Here is a 19,918-nt window from a genome sequence, read left to right on the forward strand (position 1 = left end):
GGCAGAGTGCCGACGTTTTACTCAATGCCAGCTCAGGGTGGTGGGGAGCTCGCTTGGCTCCCTTCAGAGCTGGCTGCTGGTGGTTTGTGTCATCTGAGTTTCTCCATGTGTCACTGTCGGCTCCGTCAGTCTGGCTGAATGCATGTAAGTGTCCCCTCTCCTACCCCTGGGGGTTCTTCCATGACCACTGTCACCCCAGCCTGTTCACCCTTAAGGTGGTGTAAGCTGCTCCTGTGAGCAGGTTGCAAGCTCCCAGGGAGTCAATCTGGTCCACAGGTCCCTCTGGCCACTCCACCACTGGCTGGGTGCACTCATGGGCTGAAGAACACCTGGTGCATCTCAACATGATGGTCCCAGGGTGGTCCCCTCCCCACGGCAACACTTTGCCTTGTTAAGCTGTGCCTGGTCCCCTCCCTTGTGGAAGGAACATTGCTACCACCATTTCCCAGTGAGATTTAATAAACTTCAGGGGGTCTCTTGGTGGGGCTGCTGGAAGCAAGTGTGCTGACCTCCATATGGGACTGGTGCCACCCATGACAGCAGTGCCCTGCTACTGTCCCTGGGCCAGTGGATGTCTGGGGCAGGGACCCCACTTCCCTGCTGGGACCCCACTTTCCTGCTGGGACGCTCACTGGCGGCTGCCTCTGGCCTCACCTCCAGTCCCTCTGGGGCTGAGTTATTTTCTGAAGCACTCCAAGGACACGGGTTGTTGTTGTCGATAAGCAGCGAGGGGCAGCTCCGCCCCAGCAGGAACAGCTTGTCAGCCAGCTTCCCATCCGCCCCAGAAAACACTGTCCCATCTCGGCGAGCAGCGTCCCTGCAAACCTGCCCCAGGCTTGGTGGCAGTCTCCACGATGCCACATTTGGTAAGTGGTGGCCACAGGGCTTGGGTAATTTGGGGGGCCTGGGATGGGTGGGAGCCACTGTTGGCTCTGGTGAAAACACATGAAATGGTGGAAAGGAAAAGCCAAGCCCCACACTGCTCTCAAGTGCTGGCATAAGCCTTGGATACCCCCACTTGTGCTGGGGTCTGCAGGTGGGCATTGCTGTAGGGTGGGCAGCATCCCCATCACGCAGCAGCACTGGCATGCATCCCAAGTAGGGAGGGACTGGCAAAGCTCTGGAGGCTGCTGTCTCATAAAATGCCTCCGGTGGGCTGGGAACAGGCATTTGGCCAAGCTGAGTATCCCTCAGGCATTTTGATGCTTCTTTGGTTGCTTGCAGAGAAAGAAGTACTTGATGGGCTGTTAGAAATACAACCAGTGGAGTCCACTCCTTTTGTCACTGAGTGCAGAGCAGCCCTGCAGCATTGTCCCCACCACCCAGTGTGTGCAGCACATCCCCCTGTTTCACATGCTCCCCTACCCCACAGCTCAGCTTCGTGCGCATAAGACATCTCATGAGGCCACAGGTTCCCCCCAAGACCCCCATAGGACAACACGGGTCTCACCTTGGCCGCTGCTCTGCGAGATGTGGGGACCTTTGGTGAGGGTTGCACCGCCCCGGTTGTTACAGGATGGGCTGGAGTGGGACTGGGGTGCAGGGGAAGAGCCCCAACCCACTACATGGGACAGGTGGGGAGAGATCTGGGAGGGACATGCTCCTCGTTCCTGCAAGGGGAGTGCTGGGGTGGCGTGGGCAGGTGGGCCCAGAGGGATGCCCATGGCCGGGGCAGCTGCCCATACTGGCAGTGCTCCAGAGGTTGCTCCTGCTGCATTTCTGGCTGCAGAAGCTGCTTCCCCATCAGCACCCACCTGTGGGTGCAGATTTCTGCCTTGCCGAGGCAGGGGATAAGGTCTGGCTCCTTCTCTAGTGCAGGCTGGTGGTCCACACACTGCTGGGGCTGGGGTCCCTGCTGGTGGGGGGGCTGCCGCCACCCTGCCCCCCCACCTGCCAGTGCTACGACACCTCTAAAGTCTTCTGCTCAGAGGAGAGGATGCAGGAGATCCCGGCAGGCCTGCCAGGGAATGCCACCCAGCTCTTCTTCGTGGAGACAGCCCTGAGCAGCATCCGCAGCGGGGCCCTGGGCTCCAGCACCGCCCTCACCAAGCTGGTCTTCCTCAACAATGACATCCAGGAGCTGGAGGCAGGCGCCTTTCGGGGGCTGCCCAGCCTCGCTGAGCTGGAGGTGTCGGGTAATCCCTTGCCAGCGGTCAGCCCGGGAGTGCTGGTGGGGCTGCCCAGCCTCAGCAAGCTCTCTCTAGGTGCCAACGCCATCCGCTCCCTGCAGCCCGGGCTCTTCGCCTCCGCCTGCCGCCTGCGGGAGCTGCGCTTGCCGGCAAACAAGATCGAGGCGCTGCCCCCCGGCATCTTCCGCCCCCTCCGGCACCTCCAGACCCTGGACCTCTCACAGAACATCCTGGCTGAGCTGCCCGCTGGGCTGCTGGCCCCCCTCGCCACCCTCCGCCTCCTCAAGCTCAGCGATAACCTGCTGGTGCAGGTGCCCCCCGGCGCTTTTGGGGCGCTGGGCCTGCTGGCCGAGCTCCACCTGGATGGCAACCGGCTGGAGGAGCTGCCGGCCCGTGTCTTTGCCGGGCTGGGGGGTCTGCGGCGGCTGCAGCTGCAGCACAATGCCCTGGGCAGCCTGGCCCCTGACATCTTCGCTGGTCTCCCCAACCTCACCACCCTCAGCCTGGAGGGCAACCGCCTGGCCGCCCTGCCTGCCGCCCTCTTCACTGGCACCCCTCACCTCCTCCACCTCTCGCTGGCTCACAACCGGCTGGAGACGCTGCCCCAGGGGCTCTTCGCCAACCTGTCGGCGCTGCAGACTCTGGTGCTCTCACACAATGCCATGGTCCACCTCCCTGCCGGGCTTTTCCAGGGGCTGGTGGGACTGGAGGTGCTGCAGCTGAGCCACAACAACCTCTCCAGCCTGCCGGCGGGGCTGCTGGCTGGGCTGCCCCTCCTCACCACCCTGGCGCTGGACCACAACCGCCTGGCCCACCTGCCCCCAGGGCTCTTCGATGCCAACGAGGAGCTGGCACGAGTGGGGCTGGCCAGCAACCCCTGGGCCTGTGACTGCCGCCTCGCCTACCTCCTGGGCTGGCTCCAGGACTTTTCCAAGCCCCTCATCGATGTGCAACCCTCCTGCGCCAGCCCGGCCGCTCTCCAGGGACGGTCCCTGCTAGACATCCCCCAGGGGCAGCTGGGGTGCCCGGGAGCCCCTGGTGTCCCCCCGGAGGAGGGCTGGCACGGGCAGCCAGGGGAGGATGCTTCAGGGCAATGCACCTACAGCAACCCCGAGGGCACAGTAAGCATGGCCTGTGATGCTACCAGCTGCCACCAGATCAGCCTTCAGCTTCCTCCTCCTCCTCCTCCCAGGCAGGCAGCAGGGCCGGGGCTGGTGTACCAGGGTGCCTGGGTGCTGCGCTCCCGCTGTGGCACGCTGCAGGTCAGTGTCCTTGTCACAGCGCAGAATGGGGATGAGGCCACGTCACCAGGTGTCCCCTCTGCACCCTAGAGCTCGGGCAGGCGCCTGCTTCTGCTCTGCTCTTGCATCGGCAACCCCTGAAGCGGCCTGGGGAGCAGCACCCTGGTCATGCTGTGCTACCCTTACCAGAGGCACTAGCTGCCACCGAGCTCTCCTCAAGAGCTGGACTGGCGGTATTCATTCTCCCAGCTATGCGTTTCCTGTGTATTTTAAATATAATTAAAATGTATCTATTACTTGTGTGCAACCAATGCCCATGGTGGAGCGAGGAAACGCTGTTCCCCCACCTCTGGGGACATGGTGCATGCTGCTGTGGCCGGGTGGGACTCAGCTGGGGCCACGCGCGGTGGCATGGGTGCAGGTGCCCGTGGGTGGGAAGGTGCCACGCTCTGGCACGCTCACCTCTGCCCGTCATGGCTCTCCGGCCTCGGCTCCTGCTCGCTGCCCTGGGCTGCAGCCGGGCACTGACCCCCGGGGGTGCCCACGGGAGACGTGGGCGAGCGCTGCCCACCGCCCACCAGGGGCACGGGCTGCCTGACTGCGGGGTGGGCTCCCACCCCCACGGACAAGCTCGGGGACCCTTGGGGACGCGGGGCGCAAAGTCCCAGCGGCGCTGCCCGCCCGGGGGTGGCAGGCTGGGTGGGTGCTCCGCTGAGAGAGCAAGTGTGGGTGCGTGTTCGTGGATGCGTGTCCGTGGGTGCGTGTGCGCGGGTGTGCGCGGTGCGTGCCCGGCCCGCCCGCAGCGCCGTTCTCCCGGCCGTGCCGCGCCGGGGCGGTGCGGAGCGGAGCGCAGCGGTGCGGAGCGGTGCTGCTGCACCATCTTGCGGCTGCTGGGACACGGCTCTCCTGGGCCCGGCCTGTGCCTGGCCACCCACCCTCTGAGCCAGCCTCCCCGGGAGCGGGGGGCTTTGCGCGGCGCTGCGCTGCTTTTGCTGCTGGGTTGTGAGTCTCTGCCAGCCCCTTCCCCGCTGCTGCCCCACCGGGGGCCGGGAGCAGCGTGGAGGCTCCGTGCCGTGTCCACCCCACCTGCCCTGGCGGTGGGCTGCGATGCCAGCCGTGCTCCGGAGTGCTGGCCCCATGCCCCCCGGTGGGCAGGTGGGCAATGCTGCACCCCGGACGCGGTCCTGCACAGCCACGCTGCCACCCCTGCCGCACAGGGGACCGCCACCGCGCCACTGCCACCTCGCAGGTGATGCTGGCTGGGCCATCTCCAAGCCTGGAGCAGGGATGCGGCGGCTGGCTGCGGCTCCCCAGATGGTGGCACAGCTGCTGCACCACAGCCTGGCGAGGCGGGTGTCACTCCCGCTGCGAGCTCTGTCCCCTCACACAGCCTGGCCCCGCCACCCTGTAGCCTGGCACCAAGTGGGGACCTGGACAAGTATGGCATTGACACTGGAGGGGGATAGGCTGTTGAAAAGCTGAGGTAGTTCGAGTGTTTTTAGGTTGCCAGGGAAGGTATATACGAGGTATAACGAGGAAGGTATAACGAGGCCCAACAAGTACAAGCTGAGTCCTAATTAAGGCAGGTGAAAACTGAAGAACTCTTTAAATGCAATTAGTGTGATTACCCTTTGGGAAGCAATGAATGCCTTCTAATTTTAAGTCTTTGCAACAAGCAGGGTCTTTCTTCCCACAAGACACCCTGTGCTGGCCAGGAGCCCCGGGTGTCACCACGGGAGGCTCTTTGGCTTGTGCTGGGGGGCAGAGGAGCACAGCTCGCAGCCCCAGCCCTGCAGCAGGAGAGGTGTGGGGCTGAGCCCAGAGCCCGGCTGTCAGCATATCTGCCTGGGCACAGACGTTATCCCTGTTATAAGCTTAAACAAATGGCTTTAGAGCAGAACCTTTAGCTACATAAGTCAATTCCTGAGGAAGGAAACAGCTGGATTTTTTTAATAGGAAAAGCTTTAAATAGGAAAACTACTTTCTGTTGTGTTGGTGGGGGTGGTGCTTTTGAAGCTGGCAGAGATATGGGTCTGCAGAGACCATCAGCTACAAAACAGGCTGGCCTGGAGATCTTCACATTTCCCTGGATGTGACTAGTCAAGTGACACCAGCAGATAACACCAAGGGAGTACGTGCCTGTGTCCTCTCCGAGGGGTTTCTGCAACGGCCTCCCATGCCGGGGGCACAGCTCTGCTGCCTGCTCCCCGCCTGCCCCTTATCTCCCCACGCAGACCTGTGCCCTGACCTTGTGTGAAACCAAGCCCTGTGCCTGAGCTGTGGATAAAGGGATGGCCAGGTGGTGGGACCCCTGTCTGGTGGCCTCACTCCTCGCACGGAACGGCTCGCTCTGGCAGCTGAACTAGTTCACAAGCTCTCAGCCAAGTAAGTGATACAAAACTCTTTTTTTGCTCTTAAAATGTGCTGGGAGGGGTGGCTCTGTGGGCTGTTGATCGTTTCCTTGCAGCAAAGAGCAGGAGAGGCTGCAGTGCTGTGAGCTGGGGCTGTTCCTCTGTGTCCCTGTGCTGTTGGAGGGTGGGACGAGAAAGGGACCACGCCGAGGTCCACTGCAGCCAGATGGGGTGAGGGAGTGATACAAAAAGAACTTTGCAGTTCAAAAATGTTTATTTTCATCCCCACGCACTCAGTCCAGCCATTCCCACCTGTGCATTTAACCCATTGTGGTGCCTTTGCAGCTGAAGTGAGCAGGCACTTTTCCACCCGCACCCCTGGCTCCTGTACCCCAGTCTCCCTGAGGACAGGATGGACAGGGACCAGCAGCAGCTCCTCCTCTGGGGAACCCCACAGACAACTGGCACACACCTTACCACCCATCGGTTTCCCTTCAAACCCAGCAGCTTTTCACCTCCCGTATTTGCTGACCTCTCACCATTTTTCAAACACCCCCACCCCTTTTCATAGCACGTTTACCCTCCCAGCATAAGATTTTTTTTCGTGGTCAGCTTTAATGGACACCCAAGAAGGAACTCAAAGCCTTTTCCATGGCTTCCACCCAGGGCTGTGAATCACAAGCTGAAAGCTATGTTTCCAGTACAATGCTCATGACCACTAAACCCCAGCTAATGTGTTAGCTGAGTGTTTCCAAACGACTCAATGGAAGTGGTGGGCTTTACGTGGCTACTGGTGGGTGTCCATCAGTGACTTCACTTCCTAACTGCAGGTCAGAGCCCTAAATGTTACGTATTAAAGAGTTCATCTGTGGGCATTTCATAGTGTTTTAATGAGCCTTGCTCTAAAGCTTGGTTGCTGCTCACAGGTTAACCATTTCTATCTGACAGAGCTGCATAACCAAGGCCAAAATATGATGCAATTAGCAAGAATCCCAAGAAGGAGATGCTTAGAAGCCGTGTTTTAAATGTCCCCCCCCTGAAATGAGGGAAGCACCAATGAAATAGCAAGTCCATCCAGCACAGTGTGGAAATTCTGAGTAAACAAGGTCATCTGGTCTTGGCTGGCTCCTGGGACCCTTGCTGATCCCTCATTAGCAAGCACAAGGCTGGCTGCTTCTGTTGTTGCATGAATGGGCTGTTGCCCTGCTGAGTAGCTGGACTTGCTGGGGCAGTGCTAATGGGCAGCAGCACTTTGCCTTCTTCACCCAGACAGATGCTGAGCCTACAGTCCAAATGTGGGAGAAGGAGGGCCAGAGAACAGACCGTCCAGCCCTTGTCCCTCCTGGATGCCTCCCAGTGCTGAGCCGTGACCTGGCTCGCTCTCCCTTCCTCTCCATCCCTTGGTACCAATGACAGGGAACTCTTGTAAATGCCGTGTACATTGGCTGGTACAGTCTCTCCCTCATAAAATGAGTTATGATATGTGAATAGAAGAGTCCTGAGAGCTGAACAACAGCGTGGTGCCACAGTTCATGAGCTTTGGACAGAGATTTTTTTTGTTCTTCATAACTGATTTGTGAAAACTTTTTTTCAGGACAATGTACCAGCATTTCCTTTTCCTTTTCTTCCTCTCATTCCATCCCCATAAATGCCAAAATGAAATCCTAGGTGAAGATCCATATGAAATGCCCAAAGACTACCAGGAGGTCTACAGAGGGACAAAAAATGATGTCAAAGAGATCCCAAAGACTGCAAAATCCTTCATTTCTGAGATGATCTTTATGCAAACCAGCATCACTGCTATAAGGAAAGGTGCCTTCAGGTACATGCCCAACCTGATCAAGATTTTGTTTATTGGCAACAAGATCAAGACAGTGGAACCTGGAGCCTTTGATAATTTGGACAAACTGAGAGACTTGGACATCTCTGGTGCCTTGTTAGAAGAACTAGCTGTGGGTACTTTCCAACACCTCCCAAGCTTGCGGAGGCTGGAGCTGAGAGACAGCCACCTCAAATATATCCCCAAAGGCCTGTTTGATGGGCTGGAAAATTTGGAAGAGCTCTCCCTGCACATCAATGCAATCCCTTCTCTTCCTGAAGGTGTCTTTGATTCTCTCATCAATCTAACATTTTTGGACTTGGCTAGAAACAGGATCACGACTCTTCCTGGGGATGCCTTTAGCAAACTTTCACGGCTGCAAGTCCTCCGGCTGTATGAGAATGAGTTGCAGGACCTCCCAGAGGGGCTGCTAGATAGTCAGACAGGGCTGCTGGAGCTCAGCCTCCAGAGGAACAGGCTCAGGGCTCTGCCACCCATGCTCTTGAAGAGCCTGCCTCATCTAGAGAAACTCCTCTTGGACAACAACCTCATCAAGGTTCTCCCACCTCAGGGCTTTTTTGCTTTAAACAAATTAAAGCTGCTGACTCTGGGTTCAAACCACATTACAGAACTCCCCTGTGGCCTTTTTGACACCATGCCACACCTGCAGGAACTGGACTTGGGCAGGAACAGTTTGGCCACGCTTCCAGACAGCATCTTTGTCAACCTCACGTCTCTTGGCAAACTTATCTTGTCCCACAACCAGCTAACAGCCCTGCCAAGAGGAGCCTTCACTGGGCTCAGCAAGCTCTCGGAACTCCAGCTGGACAGAAATCAGCTCTGTGCTCTGGATGATGAGGTCTTTTCTTCCCTCCCAAATCTGAAAACCCTCAACCTTCAGAAGAACCAACTGAAGAGTGTCCCTCGAGGGCTCCTGGACCCCCTGAAGAAGCTCAGCTCAGTGTATCTGAGTGGGAACCCATGGACATGTGACTGCAACCTCTGCTACCTGCACAGCTGGATCCTAGGCAACAGTGAGAAGGTCAGATTGTCCACCCAGGTGTCATGCAAGAGTCCACCCCACCTGGCAGGGCAAGCAGTGATATCACTGAGTGATGACCAGTTAATTTGCCCAGCTACTCTGCCTCTTTCAGATTCTTTTACCCCATCTCTGCCGTTCACCTCCACATCATCACAAGGAATGTCAACCTTGGTGTCACTTGGAGCCTTGCCCACTGCAGCGCCAACCATACTGTCATTGGCAGCCTTTCCCATCATGGCACTACCAACTGTGCTGTCACCTGTGGCCACCTCTGCCACATTGCCACCCACCCCATCAGAGGCCTCCTTCACCACTCCATCACCAACCATGCCATCTAAGACCTTTGTTACCACTCCATCATCATCTCTGCTGCCGAAGGCTTCTATCACCACTCCATCACCAACAAATGTGCCCAAGACCTCCATCACCACACCATCATCAATCATGCTGCCAAAGGCCTCCACCACTACCCCATCATCTGCCGTGCTGCCTGAGATCTCTGTCAACACCCCATCATCAACTATGCTGCTGAAGGCCTCTATCGCCACCCCATTATCAACAAATGTGCCCAACACTTCCGTCACCACACCCTCATCAGCTGTGTTGCTCAAGACCTCCATCACCACCCCATCATCAACTGCACTGCCCATGGCCTCCATCACAACTCCATCACCAGCTGTGCTGCCTAAGGTTTCCATCACCACGCCGTCACCGACTGTGCTGCCAGAGACCTCCATCAACACCGGATCACCAACTGTGCTGCCAAAGGCCTCCATTGCCACCCCATCATCAACCATGCTGCCCAGGGTTTCCATCACCTCCCCATTGCCAGCTGTGGCACAGGAGGCCTTCAGCCTGTGTCTAACTCCAGCCATCACAAGCCTAGAGCCTCCTGGGGCCACCAGCCCAGAGCCTGCACTGTCCACTCTAGTTTCTGCCACCACACTGCTGCCAAGCAGCCCACTGGCAGCCACCACTAGACAAGTGTCTCCTGCTCTTCTGCTGCCCACGGAGAGGCCAGCCACCATCCCATTGGGGACACCCAGCATCTCCCTTGTCTCAGCCCCTGCTACGGCACTCTGGCCACCTCCCAGGGCTGCTGTGCCAGGTGTGGTCCTGCTGACCTCACACTGCCCATCCCACCAAGCTCCTGCACCAGGCAGAGACCATGCCACCACGTGGGGCTCATCCATGGTTGGCACCCACCCCACTCCCACTGCCCCCCGACATACTCCCACCCCTGCAGGCACCATCCGGATCCCAGCATCTCCCGCTCCCCCCACACCAGACCACAGCAGCCCCTGGCCAGCCTCCCCACCCCTGGTCCCCAGCCGGCATCACACCTGGGGCTTTGCCCTGCAGTCCAGCCCCCGGTACTGCTGGGCCTCCCTGGCCCTGAGCCTGGCCACGCTGGTGCTGCAGGTGGGCTGCACCCTGCTGTGGGGGATGCTCGCCCTTCTCCTCCACCGAGCCACCTGCTGCCGGGGCCACCCTGTGCCACCGGTGAGGCTGCTGAGTCTCCAAGCCCTCGATGCCCCGGGACCTGCTGAACAACCCCGGGCGCCGCTTTGAGCTTTGCTGCTCCTGGGCAATGGCCGTCATCCTCCTTTGGAGCCTGGAGCCCTGCTGGGGTGCGTATCTCCTGGGGCGCGGACTGTCCCCAGGGGTGGGTGTCCCAGCACCCAGGCTGTTCGAGGCCACCTCCCAGCTGGCCCCTGGAGATGCTGCGATGGGGAGCCTGTGCACGGTGTCACAGCCTGACGGGCCCTTCTGCCAAGCGACACTAGATGGCATCCCGACACAGGCAGTGGCTGCCACCGCCTGCCCAGGGCCAGCGGGAGCAGTGGCGCTGGAAGCACCGCACCGAAATGCTGGAGACCCCGCAGCCGGCCAGGTGGGACCTTGCTGGACCTCGGGCACGGCCAGCTCTTGCTGCAGGGTCTGGTCGGGGTCCCCGCCTGCACCTCCTCCCCATCCCGGGCAGGTACCCAACAGAGCGCCAGCAGTCCTTGGGGAAGGACATCCCAAGGCATCCTGTCCTGCGCCCAGGCTTCTTCCCTGTGCCACATTACGGGAGGTGTCAGTGCCTGTACGTCCATCATGACACTGACCTCATCGCCTCTCTTTCTCCATTTTCTTCTCACTGGTATTAAAGCCCCCCCTGCATCTCTGCTGTGCGCTGAAGGGCTGGCGAGAGGAGTACTTGCATCCCAGGGCTGTTCTTGCCGTGACCTGCTGCAGGGGATGCTTGTTGCTTGCTGGACTGTGGCATCCCCAACCAGCGCCAACCATCAGGGTGCAAGACCAGGGTTGCACACCCTCTTGCAGACAGAGGCAGAGTGAGACAAGAGACATATTTTTCTTTCCCCTCTTGCATCTCATGTCCCTAAAAACCTCTTTGCGATGCCACCTGGCCTCTTTGGAAGAGTGATGTTTGGGCGTGGCTGGCCATGGTAGTTCTTGTGCCATAACCTCACCTGATGCTGAGCTCCAACTGCAGGCTGGGCACCAGCTCTTTGGAAGCTCAGGAGGAAGGGGCTAACTCTCCTGGTAACTGAAGGGCTGATGTGTTGACTTCACGTCTGCAGTCCCGGGCTATCGCCAGAGCCAGGAGAGTGCCAAACTTGAGCAAAAGTGGGTGTTTCTGCACGTTTTCTACCATAGCAGAAAGTGCTGAAAGTTTCACTGGAAAGCTTTAGCCCAGAAGATTTCTGAGCTAATGAATGAGATCGTTCCTTGCTTTTGGTGTCTGGGTACTTTATTTTGCTCTGAGCTCAGCATTGACCTTGCCCTGTGCCAGGCAAGCTGCTCCCAAATTTAATGACCCTGGTTACTACAGTGTTGCAGGTGTCTGTCTTCAACTCACCGCCTTTGCTGACGGCACCTGCTCCGTGTCCTGCCCTGCTTTTGGGTGCCCTTCCCCAGGCATGGGGATAGGGACTGCCTGGCTTTGGGGGTGTCTCGGTGGGAAAACCCCTGAAAATCAACAGTCAGGACGTGCTGGGCAAAGAGCTGCGGGGAAGCGGCTTAGAAGCCTCCTGGCCGGAGAGCCCCAACTGCCCCAGCTCCCCTGCCTGGTGCAAGACTAAGGGAGGGGGAAAGGGGCTTTGTGTTTGAGTGTGTGCCTGCAGCTATGCGTTAGGGACCTGGATATATGTCTTTGCTAAGAGCCTGTGCAGTGTTACTGGCTCTTCGGCTGCTCCTTGAAGTCCTGCTGACGGCTGTGAAATACGGGAGGCGAACACGGGGCAGCACATCTGGGCGGGATGGAGCGAGCGGGGCCAAGGCTGGCACGGTGGGTAATGAGACACAGATGAGGGGGGAGGGAGTGTTTTTCCTGGCAGTCCAGATGGGCTCGACTTAATACTTGATTTAGAGGGTTCGAAATGGGGGCCTGGCTGCTGGGGAACAGACCCCGAGCATTTCCCGGGGCGGGGAGGGGGGGGGGTCTCCGCTGGCTTTTCAGATATTTAATGGCCCAGTGCAGTCTAAACAGGGAAGTACTTCGGGGTGAGATTAGCACAACATAATCACATCTTAAAAGGTCTTCAGAGACACAAGGCACGTCCGCTCTCATATTAATTACTCGTTATTAATAAAGCTGGGGTCAGGCTAGAGGTGTTCGCTCTGGAGTGTGCTGCTTCCCCTTCTGCAGAGCGGTGGTGGATCTGAAAGCAGCACAAAGCCCCACAGCCTCCACCTGTGCCCGTCCCGCTCTGGAAACCAAACGGCCAACATTCCTAAAGCTGCCTTTAAAAATAATTTGCCCCATAATACCCCGAAAAGGCCACATCTTTCTAAGTGCCCAGAACACCTTTGAGTGCTGTAAAATAATAATAGCCAGGGTGTTCTCAGCACGGGAATTTCCTGCTATGATTGATTTCTAATTTGCAACGAAAATACAGCCGCTCGTGTTCCCAGAGCCAGGCTGGTGCAGCTGGCTCACAGGCAGGAGTCAGCTCCCTCGATCCCTGTGGGGCTGATCCCTGGAGGGCTACAGCTGTGCTGGGCAGGGAGGAATTAGCAGCTGTTCCTGTTTGCCCCTGCTCGCTCTGCTGTCCCCCCAGGAAGGAAGGGGCTGAGAGGTGGGTGGGATGCTGGGCGTCCTGGGGGTGATGTGCCTGGGCAGTCTGTGGGGAACATGCCTGGGTTTGCTGATTGCTGAGCAAGAGCAGCCAGAGAGCACCTGGGGATGGGGCAGGGCATGGGGGATCTGCACCGGGGAGACCAGTGCACAGGTTTGCTGCTTTGGAGCTTCACCTTGCTGCAATGCCAAGGAGAGACCTTCCTCCCAGCGGGGAGGTGCAGGTGTCCAGGGAACGCACAGCCCCCAGTACACCCTCCTCACTCTGCTGTGGGCAGCCTGGGCAGCCCTTTGCAGGACAGCCACTGTACTGAATAGCACCTGATGATTTTTTTAATCCTTGGATTTCTCTGAACTCAGGTAAGACTTTAGCATCCACAGCACCCTGCGGTGAGGAGTGTCCAGGATTGCCCATGCACCTAATGAGGCAGCACCTCCCTTTGCTCTCCCCCTGCTCACTCCTTACACAGGATGCTCTTGGTCTTGCATTGGAAAAAAAAGGTGAGTGTCCCTATGTGGCATCTCCAGGCTGCGTGTGACACCATAGATCTCTTCCCAATATGAGGTCCTCATAGTTAGCCTCAGGTGACAACCAGTTAGCAGCAGAGACAGGATACTATGCATGCATGTCCTTGAGTGGTGCTGGGACCAGGAGGGTCTCCAGGATGGCCTGTGAGTCCCACAGCTGCCACTGGCTCTCTTCCTGCCCTGTGCAGGTGAGCCATGGTTCCCATAGCCCTCTCACTGGTGCTGTGGTACTGACTTGTAACCCCTTTGCCCATCAGCCCCACAGGGAGCTCCCTGCGCTGCAGGTGCAGTGGCCTGTCCCTGCCACCTGCCCCTGGTCCCCTGCCTGTCCCTGGGGTGCCCTGTGGGCAAGAATGGGGCTTGTGAGCAACAGCCCTCTCTTGTGGCTGGTGGGAAGGGGGACAACACCTGCATGGGGGGATTTGCACAATAACCTGGGTAGGGAGCAAACCTGGAGGACGAGTTCCACTGCTGGCTCACTGCTGGGAACCTGCCCCAGCCCACGGCTGTGCTGTTGTGGATTCCTCCCATGGCACCTGCCTCGTGTGCTGGCCCCAAACACGTGCCATTGCTGTGCCAGGAGCAGCGTCGTGCTGACCGCTGGTGTGGGTTGAGCCCCCGTGTCTCTCAGGACTGCCTGCCCCAGCAGGCTGAGGGGCTGGGGGCTGGCTGCTCCATGCGCTGCGGGCAGGGCGAGAAGGGGCTGGCTGGCATTGTGTCCCTAGGAGCAAGGAGGTGCTGGCAGTGCTGCCTGGACAGGTGGGATGGGCAACATGGGACCTGCAGGGTGAGCAGCTGAGCTGGGGCAGCTCCCTGGCAGAGGCGCCTGTGTCTCCTGGGATTAGCCAAAGGACTGGCTGGGCCAGCATGTCTGGCACCCGCCGGGCTCAGCGGAGGTGATGGTGGCTGGCAGTCATTGCTCGGTGTTGCTGCTGTGCTCCCTCTATGCTGGTGGTGGTTTTGAACACCAGCACCGCTCCTCCATGTGTTCTCTGCACAGTCTGTCTGTCCCTCCCCATCCTTCACCCACAGCATCCACGTCAGGTTGTGCCTTACCAAGAAGCCCTGTGAGATGCATGGGGCAGGACCTGAACTGGGACATTCATTCATCTGCTTCGGCCTTGGCATCTCCCAATCCTCCTGCAGAAGGGCTGCAGCCACATCTCACCAGGGCAGGGGCCCAGCCTCCCCCAGGGCAGCTGGGGCAGCGGAGGACACCCAGGCATCGGTGTTGAAGTTCAAGGGGGCACAGGGCTGGCACCCCCAGCGTCCCCTTCCTTGGTCTGCCTGCATCACGCCTTGTGCTGCCCATGCTTTTACCCAGGATTTGGGCAGGGCATGAGCGCAAGGGCAAGGAAAACCAGCCGGTGCCTCCTCCCCTGGGCAGCAGGAGAGCTCGGAGGGGCGGAAGCTGCCTGTTTGTTTAAGGTGCAAACAAGTGCTGTTAATCTGCTGCCTGTTTGTATTTCTTTAGAGCCCCCAGGCGCAGGGGGGTGAGCGGAGATGGGGTCTCCCCTTTGTGCGGGGGCAGGGTCAGGCTATTGGAAGTGGAGGTGAGAAAACACAGAGGGGCAGCTGGAACCTGCTTTGGGAGGGAAAGATTTTTTTCGGCTATTTATGATAATTAGTGGGAAACGTTCCTCAAGCGTTTCAGATGATTCTGTAATGAAGTTGGGCAGAATGTTCACGCTTTGTTCCCCTGGAACCATTAAAAATCCCCCTTCTTTGGCTGCCTTAATGCAATGCTGAAAAGGCACAATGGCATAAAAGTGGCTCTGGGCAGGGCGGCACGCCTCCTGCCCCACCAGATAGAGCCCTTCAGAGCCCAGATTTTCTGGGTTATAAACCTCAGTGCCTGCAATGTTCATGCAAAGGCTGCTGCAGGTCCTGCACCCGGGGCTCCGTCACATCCCTGATGCCAGCCAGTGCACGTGAGTGCCAGCCGGGCAGCACCGCCGATGGCGGCATGCTTGTGGGGAGCAACAGCTGACACAAACACACCGGAGTGGGGAAGGGCAGGCACAGCGAGGAACACCATCGCTCCGCTTTTATAGAAAAGCTGCTTTGGCCCAAGGTTGTGCTGGGAGTTTGCTGGGGTGAAATGCTGCACTGGAAGGGGACGGATCCCTCTGCAGGGGGAAATGGGGAGCTCAGCCCCAAGGAAAGATCTTTTGAGACAGCGCTGTTCTGGGCCAGATCCTGCCCTGCCTGCCAGGGTCCCCCAGGCACCTGCACAGAGCAAGGCATGCGAAATCCAGCCACGACCCTTTGGGTGGATCACTATCGGGCTGCAAGAGCTGGCTTATTCTCCTCTTGCTTTTAGCAGTGGAAGGATTCTCCAGAATAATAAGTAATGAAAAAAAAAACCCCACCTACCTGATCTCAGGCATTTATCAGCACTATTTCCCCAAGGGTGATGTGTAAAGCTAATGGCAGCTCTCCTGTTAAAGCCATGATAAAAAAGGGGAAAACGGCAAGAGCTTTCAGTGTACTGGTAGTGGCGACTAAATGTGACACTTCTCGGTGTCCCCATCAACATTCCCATCCGTTCCCTGTCTGATGAGCTCAGTGTCCCAGGCTGGGACATAGGGCTGCAGCTGGCAGCAGGGAGCTGCTCCCCTCCTGCTCCACCTTCGGCTGGGTGAGGGTGGCTGGGGACAGGCACCTGGTGCAGGCGCCCAGCAGCAGTGGTGTGCCTGCTGGCCAGGCACCTTCCTGCCTGTCCACGGCTGGTGTTATTTAGATGGCGAGCACTAATGGGGATCACGTCACCCTTAATGCCCACCAGCTGCCCCATGACTGGAGCTGATGTGCCCCACTAAGGCATAAATTCATCAGGGGAGGAGAGGTTAAGGGCTGGGAGCACAGCTCTCCAGGAGCTGCTCCATCTCTCCACCTTGCCTGCTCCTGCTGTAAATAAGGAATCATCTCAGACCCTTCTCTCAGTGGGGGAGAATTTGCCAATGGGATGTTGGAGCTTTTCTTGGTGGTGGGATAAAGGTACCTGTCGCCTCCACCTGTCCCTGCCACTGGCTCACGCTGGGAGTCCGGCTGGGAAGCTCCGTGATGGCTGTGGGGCTGGTGACTCCGGACAGTGTGGGAACAGGCTGGGAGGGCTCCTGGGAGGAGCAGGAGGGCTTTCCTTTTCCCAGAGATAATGCATGGCCTGGACATGCAGTCACCAGCAGCAGGGTGACACAATGAGCCCAGCCGTGAATAAGCTGGAGCCCTTTCCTCCAGCTTCTGTTATGGCAGGTCCTGAAGCGCCACTTGAATTATGATGCCTTTGCCAGTCCCTCTGTCTGTCCCAGCAAACATTTTTTGGTAAAATTAGATACACAGTAAATCTTCTCTGGGAGCTGGGGCAGAGGTATTTGAACATCTGCTGGCACTGGGATGGAGTATTTGGCTGATGTATGTCTGCAGGCAAGGGTGATGGGTCCTGGGCAAGGTGTGGTGCATTTGGTCGTGGAGATTGGGACATCAGTGTTAGGGTGCTGCCTGCATCATGCTTTAAGCCTCTACACCGAGCCAAATTGCTGTTTTTGCAAAGTTCACCATGGGAAACCAGCTATCTCAATGTGTAAAGGTGATGATAAAGGTGAGCTCTGTGGACCATGGCAAGCCCACGGCTTCCCAAGCAGCACGCAAGAGACACAGCCTGTCTGCTGGACCAGGCAGCTTTGGCATCACCCCCATCCCCGCCGGCACACCTCCACCCCTTCACTCTGCTTCCCCACCAGGTCCAGCGATTGCTTTCCAACAAATTATTTCCATAAGCTCTAGGCAGTGGCCAAAGACAAAACCTCAGGTATGGAGTGATGGCGTGCTCCTGACCTTTCCCACCACCGGACAAACAGAGCCAGCAGCACGAGGCAGGCGCACAAAGGCACTGCGCCGGCCAGAGCGCTGACCCCGCCGTGCCACAGATACCTGCTGCTCCACCACAATGGCCCCGCGGCCCCGGACGGCCTGCCGGGGCGATGAAAAAGGACCCGAGATAATAATGAGCCTGACTACCACTGCTCTCTTCAGAGAACCGAGTCAACTCCTTGGGAAGAAAGAAAAAAAAAAAAAAAAAAGAAGGAGGAAAAAAAAAGAAAGAAAAACCCCTCTTGGATAATAAAGAAGTAACAAATAAAGACTGAAAGCCTATAGAAGGCGTCTTAACCCAGCAAAGAAAAAAAATGTCAACATCTGTGGAGCTGTCTGCAAAAACAGACCGAACCCCTAATGAATACCCTCTAGAAAAGGCATTCACTCGAGGAAAGGCAAAAGGCTACATTTTTCTATGGAGGTATAAAGATTTTGATGAATCTGCCCTTTCCCTTTCCAGTGCAGTTGAACCAAGCGCTAATGTTCATCTTCAGCTGTATTAAAGGGTGCGGAGGGGGGTGGAGGGGGGAAGAGTCTTGATCTGAAAGCTTATGAGGAGGGTGGATTTAGGGAGCCTGGATAGATGTCTGAGCACTAAAGCAAGGAAGAAAAGCAACAGGCATTAGAGAAAATACTGTTTAACAAGAGTTTCTTTAGTCAGCCCATTTGAGCAGAGATTGGTGTGCCATAAATGTAATCCTCTTAGTGCTGACTTAAACGTGTTTGTACAAAACAGGGAAATATAATATGAATGTAATAGTCACGTTTGCTAAAATGCTTAATAAAAAGACAAAAGTCCTTTATTTTGATCTTCAGCTCTGGTGCGGGCTTGGGGCACAGCAGATGTTTTCTCAGAAGTCTGCTTGAAAAAAAAGAAAGAAATTCAGAATATGGCTGTGTCCTGGCCGGCTGTGCCGTGCAGCACCGCCGCATCTGCACCGAGCTCATTGCTGGCGATGCCAGCCCTCGCCTGCCGAGCCCCCGGGCTCCCCAGCGTGTGAGGCGAGCCTCCGTGGGTTTGAACATATAAACACTTGAAGAGGAGCCGTCAGTAAACAAGATGTGTTTCAGGTGGGGAGGCATGGGCAATTTTCTTTGCTGTCCCCAGGGGATCTGCTGGGGGAACAGCGTTAAGGCACAGTCCCCCGGCTGGAAAGGTGGCAGCTCCTCCCGAGCTGGGCAGAGTTTAAGTCCTGGGCTGTCAGATTCAGATCCAGACAGAGCTGTTGTGGAGAGACCATAGCAGTCATCCCTGGGTGCATCCTACCTTGTGCTATGGACACAACAGGAAAACTGATGAGTAGAGCTGCTGTAATCACCATCCCGACATCTATGCTAACCACAGATGAATTTTGTAGACACAAGTGAAATTTTTCAGGCTTTTTAGGTTTTTTAATTTTATTTTTGTTCTTTATTTTTATTTTCCTTCCTATAGAACAGTCTTGGGAAAATGCTAAATTGAAATGGCAGTGTTCGGTTTTCTAAATTTTCAGTTAGTGTTGATGGTGTACAACTGTACTGGCTAATGCTAAATAAATTAGATGTTTGTCTTGGGCATTGTTGGTACTTCACATTGTGAAATACCAGCAATATGGGCAGAAGATAATGGTGATAAAATCAGGACACTTTTCCAGATCTAATACTCAAACACTGCTATTTCACAGTAAATGTCAGACCTTCCTTCTGACCTGAGACAAAGAGCAGTGCTGCAGGGTTGGACGGCTCTCACGGTGGGGCAGAAAAGGGCATCTCCGTAACTGCCCTCAGGCCAGCATGACCAGGGGAGCCTGGTGGGCACACTGTGCTCCTCTCAGCTCCTACGCTGCACCAGGGAGATGCTGATAGGACTAAAATAACGTATTTTCCTCTGTGTTTCTCAAACAGATACAATTTTGCCCTAGTAAGGCCACGGTTGCCCCTTGGACCAGCCTGGATGGGTGCTGGTGGCTGGTGATTGGAAACCCACATGACTTGTGTCCAAGCTTGGGTCAAAGCCAGGTGTCTGTGCTGCAGGTTTGGGTGCCTGGTCATGCCAGAGTGACCGTATGATGCCACCTTTGGGAGATGGAGGGGTGGCATGGGCACAGGGCTTCTTGCTCTCTGCTGTGGCAAATGTCAGTGTGAACTAGGTAAAACTTATTTCCTGAAGAAAATTTCCATTCTAATAGGAAAAGAAATGCCCCAGTGGTTTTGGAAGCACATCAGATGTTTTCTGGTATGGCTCACAATGTGTACAGCAAGACATTTTCTGTGGAGAGCAGATATTTTCCACAGTAACAACATATTTTGTTTTAAAAAAAAATAATCATCTGGTCTCCCAATTAAGAAGAAAGGGAAAAAAAAAAGCTTTGAAATTGGATATTTTCTAACTGCCAGGGTCCTTGCTCGAGTGCTGCAGCAGTGGGCAGGGATGGAGCAGCTCCTCCAGCTGCCAAGGGGTGAAGGGGAGCCCGAGGGGGTGAGCTGGGCTGGTACCCGTGCCTGGGTCCTGTTAGCAGGTATGTGTGAAGGCATTGATGCCATGTGGTTCAGATCCGCAGCATCACTCAGCTTTTCTCTGTCACTTGTCACCAAGTGGGGAGGATGACAGGTCCTGTGTTTCCCACCAGGCACCTGCTTGGGAAGGTCCGCCAGGGCCACTGAGGCGGGTGGCAGCTCCAAGGAGAAACCGGGGCATCTGGAGGCAGGCTGGTGGGGACAGGCCTGTAACACAGTTCATCCAGATCTGTGCAGCCAGACGGTGATGACTGATAAGCTCTGGTGCTGATCTTGGACAACCAGTGTTGGTTTGGGTGTGAAATGGTGAAAAAAAACCTTAAAACAGTCAACTTGCTGCCTGCAAAGAATG

General features: G+C 56.7%; 1 protein-coding gene across 1 annotated transcript; it reads left to right on the plus strand.

The window, feature by feature from the left end:
* The first annotated feature begins 762 nt into the window (after nt 1-762).
* LOC121096924 lies at nt 763-14,932 on the plus strand. The gene is made up of 4 exons (XM_040613562.1): nt 763-866; nt 1,814-3,456; nt 5,660-5,755; nt 7,316-14,932. The coding sequence occupies exons 1-4, from the start codon at nt 855-857 to the stop codon at nt 10,152-10,154; spliced, it is 4,590 nt and encodes a 1,529-aa protein (XP_040469496.1). The 5' UTR covers nt 763-854; the 3' UTR covers nt 10,155-14,932.
* Nucleotides 14,933-19,918: the final 4,986 nt, after the last annotated feature.

The sequence above is a fragment of the Falco naumanni genome, chromosome 13, assembly GCF_017639655.2.
Source record: "Falco naumanni isolate bFalNau1 chromosome 13, bFalNau1.pat, whole genome shotgun sequence".
NCBI classification, from domain to species: domain Eukaryota; kingdom Metazoa; phylum Chordata; class Aves; order Falconiformes; family Falconidae; genus Falco; species Falco naumanni.